Source organism: Castor canadensis, chromosome 11 (assembly GCF_047511655.1).
Source record: "Castor canadensis chromosome 11, mCasCan1.hap1v2, whole genome shotgun sequence".
Classification (NCBI taxonomy): Eukaryota; Metazoa; Chordata; class Mammalia; order Rodentia; family Castoridae; genus Castor; species Castor canadensis.
In genome coordinates, this window is record NC_133396.1 from 41170763 (window position 1) to 41183447 (window position 12685).

Genomic DNA, 12685 nt, shown 5'->3' on the forward strand with positions numbered 1-12685 from the left:
AGAAATGGTCTCTAAACTGAAGAGAACACCCACAGAGTGGGAGAAAATATTTGCCAACTATACATCAGACAAAGGACTGATAACCAGAATATATAGGGAACTTAAAAAACTAAATTCTCCCAAAATAATGAACCAATAAAGAAATGGGCAAGTGAACTAAACAGAACTTTCTCAAAAGAAGAAATTCAAATGGCCAAAAAACACATGAAAAAATGCTCACCATCTCTAGCAATAAAGGAAATGCAAATTAAAACCACTCTAAGATTCCACCTCACCCCTGTTAGAATAGCCATCATTAGCAACACCAACAACAACAGGTGTTGATGAGGATGTGGGGAAAAAGGAAGCCTCTTACACTGTTGGTGGGAATGTAAACTAGTACAACCACTCTGGAAAAAAATTTGGAGGCCACTTAAAAAGCTAGACATCGATCTACCATTTGATCCAGCAATACCACTCTTGGGGATATACCCAAAAGACTGTGACACAGGTTACTCCAGAGGCACCTGCACAGCCATGTTTATTGTGGCACTATTCACAATGGCCAAGTTATGGAAACAGCCAAGATGCCCCACCACTGACGAATGGATTAAGAAAATGTGGTATCTATACACAATGGAATTTTATGCCGCCATGAAGAAGAACGAAATGTTATCATTTGCTGGTAAATGGATGGAATTGGAGAACATCATTCTGAGTGAGGTTAGCCTGGCCCAAAAGACCAAAAATCATACGTTCTCCCTCATATGTGGACACTAGATCAAGGGCAAACACAACAAGGGGATTGGACTATGAGCACATGAAAAAAGCGAGAGCACATAAAGGAGGGGTGAGGATAGGTAAGACACCTAAAAAATTAGCTAGCATTTGTTGCCCTTAACGCAGAGAAACTAAAACAGATACCTTAAAAGCAACTGAGGCCAATAGGAGAAGGGGACCAGGAACTAGAGAAAAGGTGAGATCAAAAAGAATTAACCTAGAAGGTAACACACACGCACAGGAAATCAATGTGAGTCAATGCCCTGTGTAGCTATCCTTATCTCAACCAGCAAAAATCCTTGTTCCTTCCTATTATTGCTTATACTTTCTCTACAACAAAATTAGAAATAAGGGCAAAATAGTTTCTGCCAGGTATTGAGGGGGTAGGGGGGAGAGGGAGGGGGCGGAGTGGGTGGTAAGGGAGGGGGTGGGGGCAGGGGGAGAAATGACCTAAGCCTTGTATGCACATATGAATAATAAAATAAAATAAAATGAGTTAGAAGTGTTCCCTTCTCTTTCTTAGAAAAGATATTGAAAATTGGTGTTATTTCTTTAAATGTTTGGTACAACTCACTAGTGAAATCATCTTAGCCTGGGGTTTTCTTTTTCGAAAGATTTTTTTAACAACAAATTTATTTTCCTCCACAGATACAGAACTAGTCAGTCTATTTCTTTTGGGGTGAGTTTCAGTAGTTTGTGGCTTTCAGGTAACTGTTTGATTTTGTATAAGTTGTTGTATACAGAGTTGTTCAAAATATTTCCTTTTTATTTATTTAATGTCTGTGTGCTCTGTAGTGATAGCCCCTCTTCTATTCGTGATACTGGTAATAAGGTCTTCAGTCCATATTTTTTTCTTTTAGGCTAGAGGTTTATCAGCCTTATTCATCTTCTAAAAGAATAATCTTTTTGTTTCATTGATTTTCTTTATGTTTTCTGTTCCCAATTGCATACATTCTGGTCTTATCATTGTTTCCTTCCATCTGCTTCTTCCATGAGACTTGATAAGAACTAAAGTCATCAGCATTATTTCACAAAACCATTGCAAAATATGTTTTTAAGTTTATTCTTTTGAAAATCACTCTAATAGTTGTCCATGTGTTATCTCTTTGCAGTTGACTGGGCTGAGTGTCTCCAATGGAAAGGACCAACTTGTAGTGTTCCATACTAAAGACAACAAAGACCTCATTGTCTGCCTCTTCAGCAAACAGCCAACTAACGAGAGTCGAATTGGAGAACTTGTTGGAGTCCTGGTGAATCATTTCAAGAGGTAAGGTTTTACTTTTTGTATCTAAGACATGTTTTAAATATATAAAATCTTTAATCATATCCATCACTGAACTTGTTCTGTGCCAATTTGAATATATTGAGGGTTTTTTTTTCCATAAAATTTTCTCCACTAAATTGTCTGTTTCATAGAAGATAAAATTAGTATTCAGTTTTAGTTTCAAGATTAGGAGTGATGCTTTATTTTTTTAGCCTCTAGCTGAACCAACAATGAGATTTCCCTAGTGGTTATTTCTTCACTGACAATCCAAATGTAATTAAATCCAAGCAATACAAAAAATTACTTTATATTCTTATCACAGCTTCTCATTTACCCTGCGTATAATCAGTTAGTGTGTCTATTATGACTGTAAACAAATTAGAAGGCAGATTTCAGATAATGCATAAGTCCATGAAGACTAAAGAAATTCCCAAAGCAGGCAATAACTGCTGCAAAAACATGGAGTCATGATGGAAAACAGCACAGGAAGCCTTACTGATACCTGGGGTATGTGTGTGTGATGAACAATGATGTAAGAAATATAAACAGCATGTTCCAAGGGTTGTGGGGAACAGTGAATGGATAGTTTTACTGAGAGTAGTGATTTGGTCTGGTTATTTACTGAAGTTGTTTTAAAGATTGAGTTTTCCTTTCCATAAGAGGTTGTGGAGTCTTTTGAATAAGCATGTTCCCCAGTTACATGTTCTTCTTGTTGTGGCATGCTGTCTTTGTCTCCCCCACCCCATCTTGGTGCTGGGACAAGACCACTTGCCAAAAATCAGTAACTGAGAAAGAAAACAAGTGATGATTATAGCAATTCCTTTTCTTTCTCAAAAACTTTTCCCACATTCTCAGAAATGACTGGGTGCTCCTTAGTAGTATGTTATTCAAGTGTACACTGAGCATTTCTTTCCCTAAACAAAGACATGTTTAGAAGCAGATGTCTACATGTCTTATTCCACTGTGTTTATTTTTACTAATGTGTAGAGTATAATTTCAACAGTGGTCTGCACAAACCATTTATGTTATTAAACCTTGTATCCTAAATCAAAATAGATCTTTAAATATTTATATCATGAAATATTTCTAGAAGCAATAAGCAAAATAATGCATCTAGTGGAAAAAATTAGAATCTAAGGAATTACAAAAAAAATAAATATATAGGCCTTCGTGATGGTTAATCTTGATTGTTGACTTCATTGGACTGAGAGATGCCAAAGAGTATAGTAAAACATACCTCAAATGTGTCTGTGTGGGGGAAAGACCCACCCTGAATGTGGGTTGCACCATCCAGTAGACTGGGGGCCTGGACAGAATAAAAGAAGGAAGCCCCCTAACATAGGCATTCTCTCCATTCATATTCATTCTCTCTCTCTCTATCTATCTCTCTCCTTCTCTTTCTCTTTCACCCTCTCTTTCTCCTCCCCTCTCTCATTTCCTCTCTCCCTCCCTCTCCTTCTGGACCACCATGATGTGAGCTCTCTGCTCAACCATGCCCTCCCTTGCTATGATAGACTGAAACCTCTGAAACTGTGAACCAAAATAAGTCCATTCTTCCTATAAGTAAAGCTAACTCATACAACCTTGAAGAAAATCCCTTCCATCTGACAAATAATTATAAAACTAAGAACAATACTAAAGAGTTTAGAAAGGAAATGACAATAAAGAAGGTGTCTCTGCACTAAGCATCTAAAATTCACATTATCAGGATTATGTCTCTGTGAATATTTAGTGTCATTAAGTAAAAGAATTACAGTTTACTATCTTTAATTTGGATGTTTGTACTAATGAATACAATAGTTTTTGCCTGGAGAAATGAAGTTTTTTGTTTTTGTTTTTATCTCAGGCTAGGTCTTTATTTAATAAATGCCAACCCTATTAAAAATCTTCTACAAGTAACAAAAATAGAACTCATTGATGGCTTTCCTTTCATAAGCATTCTGAGATGCATGTCTAGGTGCATACGTCCTATCTTTACCATGTATGAGGAAAAAATTTAATTTCTTTAGAATTTATAAGTATAAGGAGAAGAAGAAGGCTATCAACATTCTTCTTTTTGGGTTATTCTTGATATTTCTGTCTTATGAATTAAGAGATCAAGTAGTAATGAGACATAGAATCTCTCTTCCGTAACACCAGAAAATTCAGGCTTGAAATTTCAACTTTAGTCATCAGTCTCCTAATGACAGCATGAAGAAAGGTTAATTCCTTTTTTTCTGTTTTCCTTTATTTTTAAGTCTCATATCATTGGTGTGACTTTGAAATTCACATTGTGTTTTATGAGTGTAATGGTGTGGCATATAATCTTATTTGTCCCTGCATTAATTATGGAGACCCAAAGGTGAGAGGAATTAAACTCCAGCCCAATTCTTTATCTTCTAAATCATTTCCCTAAAGCACATTCTCTAGTCAGAGGTGGGGAGGAAAGGGCTTAAATTTATAAACCATACCATACATAGACTTTAATAAGAGTCATTGTCAGAAAAAATTATAAAGAGAATTAGAACTTAAAGTCCATGAGCAAAGTTCCAGCCAAGTTTCAGACAGAAGAGGGGTATGTACAAATTTTGAGGGAAAAAAAATATCGTTTTGGGTGTAACATTGTACCCAAAACAAAGAGAGATAGCACAAGAAAAGTTTAGTTCGATAGTACAGAAATTTTTTAATCCAAAATAAAATGCCCACAAGTTAGATCCAAGAGTGTTTTAAAAGAATAATACATCATGACCAATGAGGTCTTCACTACCCTAAGAATGCAAGGAGGGAGGGATCCATTAGAAAGCTCTATTAATATATTCTCCAGATTAAAGAAGAAAAGAATTTCATCTTCCCAATAAAAGACAAAAATACTATTTAATAAAAGGTAATACTCATTGCTAATAGGTAAACATACAAAATAAGTAAATACAGGAATGAAAACAAACAAGAAGCAACCAAAGTCAAGCTGAGCAGAAATGCTCATATGACTACCATCCAGAGGACCTGTGGCCTAAGAAAGAATATACACAAGCTGAGGAAAGCAGTGACCTTGGACAGAGTACATGGTATTTTGGAGAGAGGATGTAAAGGCACAACCCAAACTGAAACTATAGGGCAGATGAGCTGGATAACCTCATCTGTTCAAGATTTACCCTTCAAAAGTAACTTTCCCCACAAGAGCAAATAAACCAGAAGAAAATGTTAAAAGAACTATGAATAGACAATACAAAAATAAGGAGCAAAGACAGATGAGGAAAAGATAAAAACTATATGAATAAATTTTACATTAAAAAAAAAAGGCTGGAGGTCTGGCAGAGTAGTTCAAGTTGTAGAGTGTCTACCTAGCAAGCATGAAGCCCTGAGTTCAAACTCCAATACCACCACCAAAAAAAGAAAAAAAAAAGGCTGGATTTGGTAGCCCACATCTGTAATCCAGCACTTGACTATGTGGCAAGAGGGCCACATAGTGAGAACCAGTCTCAAAAAAAAGAAAAAGAAAAATAGACAGGAACAAAGTAGAGTGACAGGAATGTAACCCACCCTTCTGTCTTAACCATTTTTGAGACCCTGGCCGTCAGGCAAATGTTCCCTTGGAGATAAAAAATAAACAAGCTGAGTTGTTGTCCTACCATGTAGCACTGCCAGGCCATAGTGCACTCAGGGTATCTCAAAGGAAACAGTAGAGTCCCTGAGTAAAAGAGACCACAGGCAGTCTGGAGAGAGGTGCAGAGTGAACTCTAGAGATCTGCACAGGACTACCCCTCAGGCACTCTATAAAGTACTGAGTCATGCATGAGGAAGGGGAAACTGTACATGGCCTGGGGAACAAACCAGCTGAGAAGACCAGTGGAAATACACCCTACACTCGCACAGCCAGGATTCGCACGGGTCCTAACATGGCAGACTGAGCCCCCTGTAATTCACAGGGCATCTGAGTGAGAACTCAGGAGGGTTTTGGGTCAGCAGGAGGAATAATTGGCCTTAGGATAAATGTAATAAATGCTATCTAATAAATCTTAAAAGCAAGACCCAAAAGGATCACACTGCTTTCAAGTAATTTATGTCCTGGAGCAAAGCTCATGAATATTTATAAGAATATAAAAATTTCCACGCCCAACAAAGTAGAATTCTCAATGTCTGACATCCTTTCAAAGATTATCAGGCATACAAACAAGGCAAGAGTACACAACTCATTATGAGAGAAGAAAATCATCCAATTGAAACCAACCCAGAACTAACCACAGATGTTAGAATTAGAAGACACAGATATTAAAAGCTATTGTAACTAAATTTCAGATGTTTATAAGTTAACTTAGAGAGGTAGGAGATATTTTTTAAAAGATTCATATCAATTCTAGATGCAATCATTTGTAGATGAAAAATATATTGATGTTTGAAATAGTTCATGATTTTTTTAAAAATCTTAAAATAAAAACAAAGCTATTGCCTTTTACTTTATCAAGTACATTTCTCATCATCATCATCTTATGAGTTGAAGCCAGACCTTTTCTGGCATTTTCTTCCATATGAATCCCAAACCTAAATACAACTGAGTATACATTAGCCTCTTTCCCCTCCTGCTTTCTTTGTTCAACTTGTCCCTATTATTTTGCTTCCCCAAACACCTACCACACACGCACATGTTTCATGCGTTCTAAAACATCTGAAGACAGTCTTTTTTTTTTCTGGTGCCACAGATGAAATCCAGGACCTCACACATGCTAAGCACATGTTCCACCACTGAGCTACACCCCCAGCCCTGAAGATAATCACTAATAAAGTATATTCAGAAAGGTGACATTAAGAATATTTAAGGCTGGGAACATATCTCAGTGGTAAAGCACTTGCCCAGCATACACAACCCCCTGGGCTTGATCCCTAGCACTGCAATAAAAAGGAAGAAACAGATTTAGGAACTACTATGGCTGAAGCACAGACCAGTTAGAACAGATACCATCCAGAAACACCTAGTACAGCCATACCAATAAGTCCAGAAATCCCACTGATGGGACAAGGACCCAAAATCAAACATGTTTGGGATATGCCAATGAAGTTAAACAGATTTGTTTACTACAGCACTTCCCAGCACTTTCCAGAACTTTTGTTCATTTTAAATGCAGTCAGTATAAGAACAGGAGACTTTTATCTATATGGATATAAAATTATTTCCAAAAGACACTAACTAGGACAAAAAGGCAACTACAGAATGGTGTGTGCAACCGACCACCATTTGTGTAAAAAGCTGGAAGCATATATATGTGTGTGTATATATGCTACACATACAACTATGTATGTGTACAATACATCTATGGCTATACATATATGGAAAGAAATATCTGTATTACAGATCATCTATACTATAAATAGCTCTCATTGAAATTTTACATAAGTAGTAATATGCTACATACAGCATTGTGTACCTTACCTTTTTCCCCTGCTTAAAAATACGCGGAGATACAAATATAGAGAGATACATATTATGTACACATTGTATCTGGAACAATATGCAGAAATGGGTGTTTGTCTCTGAAAAGGACCTGAAACACCTCGGTACTTGGAAAAAAGGTAGTAGGGTATTTATTTTTTTCACTGTAAACCTTTTGCAATAAATATATGTGATATTATTTAATATTTTTCACTTTAATAAAATAAATGGCAGTTACTTTTGAGTATATGATAGGTGGCTCTGAATTCATTCTTATTTTCCTTTCTTGTTTAGAAAAGTAGAATGACTTTCTAAGTGAATGTCCTGTCTTGTGCCATTTCAACATGGTGAAATAATCCCAAATAAAACCTCTTGGAATATTACCACTCTGTATGGTCTCCTTTACCTCACATGAACACAAGCAAGGTTTCTCTTCCTGTGGTTGCCAGGTTGGTTTGCCAGGCCACTTTACTCACAGAGGTTATAAAGATGGTGAACTTGACTCCTGGACTATATTTCATTCTCAGCAGTGACTACCTGCTGGTAGTGAGCTTTTGTGCCCACCAGTAAACAGATGGTCTCACGTTAGCTGCCCTAACTGTAGAGTCACCAGCAACTCTGCGATATTGAACTGTCAAAGGACCCATCTGCCCTAAGCAATTGTCTAGGCATTTGCTGGCCTAGAAGCTGGAAACCTCAGCATTATCCCAATCTTGGGCATTGAAATCTCTTCTTTCTCCTGTCTGGATGAAAACCAGAAGTCAGTCCATCTGCTTCTTGTTTCCCATAAGCAGCATCTTCAATTTCTGCTTAATTAAAGGAGCACCGTTAGTGAATTTAACTGAACATGTGACCTACTTCTCTGGTATAGTTTACTTATGTTCTTTAACTCTCCCTTAAAACCCATGGTTATGTTACAGTAATACCCATAAGCAGGGCATTGGTTGGTGGCTGCACATTGCTGTTGCTGCCAGAGGAGTACAGATGAGGGGCCAGGAGAGAAGAGGCCACCTCCCAGAGGTCTCACCTCCAGGACCCTGGCCAGCCTGGCTGCTGTCCTCTGCTTCCCTGCTGTTCCTAGTTTCTCCCAACTCCTCAGTACATGTTTTCATGCCTGATAGATATACCAACTAAAAATATATTAAGTAAAATGAACATTGTTGAAATAACTCAGATTGCCAACCATAAAGGATTGGTTAATTAAATTTTGGTCCATGTCAATGAATTATTTTGGGCTTTTATTTGACAGTGTCTCACTATGTAGGTCAGACTGGCCTGAAACTTCAATCCTTCTATATCAGCTCCCCCAGTGCTGGGATTACAGATATGCACCACCATGCCTAGACTGGGCTATGTAAAACAATAATTATTGAAAGCATCTAACTTATGATGAAAGAAAAATGAGTAGATACAATTCACCCTCCTCTGCTTTTCAGTAGAAATATGCATGAAAACATAGGCAGAGATTCCAGATTTCCACAGTGCTAGAAACTAGAAATATGACTCAACCATGAGCCCACTGACAGGGATGTCCTTAACTTCTGCTCATATGTCACCCCATCAGGCCTACCCTGACTGTCCTATACAGAAAAACCATTTACCTCACCCCAGCACCCCTTTCCTCTGTGCCCTGCTTAATCTCTCCCGTGGCTCTCATCTCCATCTGACATGCCATGTGTTTACTTGTGAATGTGTTCATTGTATATATTCCAACTGAAATATAAACTCATGTAAACAAAGACTTTGTTTCTTCTCTTCTGTGCAGTTCCCTGGTGTTTTCAACAGTGCTTGGCACATGGGAGGTTCTCTGTAAACATTAAGTGGGTGCTGACTGTTAAATAGGTAAATGCCTGGCTGATGAGGGCCCATTGACAGGAAGATACTTCTGCCCTTTCCTCACTGATATGTGTACCTTGCCTATCAGAAGATGGTAACTAAGCCCTCCCCCTGGATGAAAGAGAGAGAGAAGTCTTTTATGGTGTCCTTCCCTTTATGAAGGCCTCTCTTCTTGTACTGATTCCAGAATTACAGCTTTCAGCAATGTAATGCATCTGGGGGCACAGTGATTAGGTATTTCATGATATTAAATCAGCAACTAAGGTTTATGGGCTAGAAGAGCCATACGTATGTTACATGCAGAGAGTTACAGCTTTTCATTCACTTTTTCTTTAGCTGAAGAACTAGAAATAATTTCAGACTCTCCTTGTCAGTAAGCTGACAAGGAAACAGGATGTAGAGATTCCTGCTCAGATCAGCAGTTCCTTAATAAGTAAAAGACTTTGAAACCACAACTGGAGACTGTGCACATAAGCCAGCTCTCCATCTTAACAGCTGAGAAAGGGATTCTAACTACAAACAGGTGGACTGGAGGAAGGTGCCCAGAAGATGCCATGTGCCCCTAATGTGAGAAGCCCGAGACTGAAAAGATGTCTTCTTAGTTACGGGACCTATAAGGAAAGTTAATAACAGTAGGAAAGTTGTAAATGAGATTTAAAAGAAAATCCTATTTCTGAATAGGATTATAACAAAAAAATTCATATTATAGAAACATCTGCTTCAAGAAAGCATAGCTCCTACACAAGCAGGCTAAAAATTACATAACAGATGGAGATGAAGAGAGTGCTGACTGAGAAACAAATAAAAATGTTCAATTATTTGAATCAAGTAAGAAAAAAATGTTAAAGTGCTTAGGAAAACATTAAAATCTGAAGATAACTTTTGCTATTGAGGAAAATAGAACTGATTTGAAAGAAAATTTTGATAGTGTCTTGCAGCATGAGGAAGAAGACAGTGATTTCAAAAAAGGTCAATAGGACTGTGATAGGTGTACTTGAAAAACACATTAGACACAAGTAATACTGTATTTCATTGATTCTAAGTATCGTTTTTGGCATTTTAGCATCTGTGAAATTGGGACGTGACTTGTAAATGATGGATTCTCACAGTTATAGTAAATAACATTTTATCTTCCTTTTCAATGCACAAAAAAAGAATACTTTCACAGGTATCTTATATTCAATAAAATATGGTAAATTAAAACATAATAGAAGAAAATTTTCCTATACTGAAAGCATCTTGTTTGATGACTTAAAATACCTTATTGTTATTGTAATGTCCCTTTTAATTTCAAGGATAAGTAAGTATTGATATAGATATGTGTTTTTAAGCACACAGACTTGGAGATGGGATGAGAACCAGTTACAAAGGAACAAAACAGAATTGCCTTCATCTGTTCTGCAGCAACAAAGGCCAGAATCCACTAGAGCAGCATCTCCAGTCTTTTGCAGGGAAAAGTTAGGGCTCAAGAATTATGCACCTCACCAAGTTGTCATTTGTGTTTAACAGATGCCTCAGAAAGTGTATGTGTTCCTGGTTCTCTTTGGAAGAGGAACAACTCTGATCAGGGAGTTACATGCTGTCACAATCTCTGTCTTTCACTTTCATGTCTCATTTGCCAGCTTCACTCTCCCAGAATAGCTCCCCCAGGTCACTGGAACTATCTGATAAATTAAAAAAAAAAACACACAAAAAAAACTCTCAGGAGCTCATTTTCCAAGTTTGTCACCAGTAAAGAAACAAGAGCCCAATCTCAGGGCTGTTGTCCATAAAATCCCAGGGAAAAGTTCCCCCAGTAACTGTAGACAGAGCAATAAGATTGTCACAGCATGGCTGTGAGAGTCACAGCCCAATGACACTCACTTTGGCCAGAGAAATAGGAGCTTCACAGGACATGGCAGCCTCCAGTAAGACCAGGGGATGGGCCTGGTTTGGAAGAGGGTGAGGCAGAACTGAGTAGAAGTACTGGGAGATGAAGTGTATAAGATCGTCATTTCCCACAAGAAGCAGGAGAGCAAATGTTATATAGCATTGTTTTAAATTGTGAACACATTGAAACCATATAAAAATCTGTCAAGACAAGCATGCTTGAATCTATTAGGTATTTCCATACAACAAAATAGCATACAGTCATGAAAAAACGATGGCAGTCTTTCAGTATGAGGGCTCTTTAAATTGTGCTGTCTCTGCATTTATTCAAAAGGCACATACATCCCAGGTCCTATCCCCACACTTGTAAATCATCACCTCCTTAGAATCCACACCCTTTGTAAACTACCAAAGTTGTCTCTACACACACCAGAGCCACTGGCTTCATCACCTCACAAACGATCGGGATATGTACATGGGGTTTTGATACAGCCAATTTGCTGAAGCCATTGTGACCAAAACAATTTTTTTCAGAAAATGAAACCACTGAATATTCATGTTTTTAAAGGTATTACCCAGTGAAGAGGGAGGCTGGGGTGAGGGGAGTTCTGATGTCAGGGAAAAAGAAGACTAGAAATGAGAATTGGCAGGTCCAAAAACAGGTCCAAGACTGTTTATGGCCTCTGCCATCCCAGAAAGAACCATCCGTCATCCTAAGCAGTGGTTTTAATTACCCTGAGAAGTTGACAGTGAGGCCCCACCTGCCCATTCCCAGATAAGAAACCCTACCTGCAGATAGCAGGCTTCCACATAATAAACTTGACCTATTTATATGCATATTCAGACCATTCGCTATGTACAAAAGAGGACAGAGAGAAATCTTAAAAGGCTTTCAGAACAAGGGGATTGGACTATGAGCACATGATAAAAGCGAGAGCACACAAGGGAGGGGTGAGGATAGGTAAGACACCTAAAAAACTAGCTAGCATTTGTTGCCCTTAACGCAGAGAAACTAAAACAGATACCTTAAAGCAACTGAGGCCAATAGGAAAAGGGGACCAGGAACTAGAGAAAAGGTTAGATCAAAAAGAATTAACCTAGAAGGTAACACACACACACAGGAAATCAATGTGAGTCAATGCCCTGTATAGCTATCCTTATCTCAACCAGCAAAACCCCTTGTTCCTTCCTATTATTGCTTATACTCTCTCTACAACAAAATTAGAGATAAGGGCAAAATAGTTTCTGCTGGGTATTGAGGGGGGGAGCGGGAGGGGGTGGAGTGGGTGGTAAGGGAGGGGGTGGGGGCAGGGGGGAGAAATGAACCAAGCCTTGTATGCACATATGAATAATAAAAGAAAAATGAAAAAAAAAAAAAAAAAAAAAAAAAGAAACAAACTCATAATAATAGTTACCACTTAATTTACTGTACACCAGAAGATCTATGTTCTCTGAATTTCATTTTACTGATTCATAAGAAAGACATGTCATGGTGTCAAGAAGTTATTGGAACAGTGAAAAGAGAATATGCCTACAAAGTGCCTGGAACTTGC

The 12685-nt window shown here is 37.9% G+C and overlaps 1 protein-coding gene across 4 annotated transcripts in view; it reads left to right on the forward strand.

Moving 5' to 3' along the window:
- Myo1d (myosin ID) overlaps nucleotides 1–12685 on the forward strand; it is a 343577-nt gene that overhangs the window by 263152 nt on the left and 67740 nt on the right. For all 4 annotated transcript variants that reach the window (XM_074046362.1, XM_074046359.1, XM_074046360.1 and 1 more), the window contains one exon: nucleotides 1872–2026. In XM_074046362.1, coding sequence (XP_073902463.1) covers nucleotides 1872–2026 — 155 coding nt within the window. The remainder of the gene's footprint in view (nucleotides 1–1871; nucleotides 2027–12685) is intronic.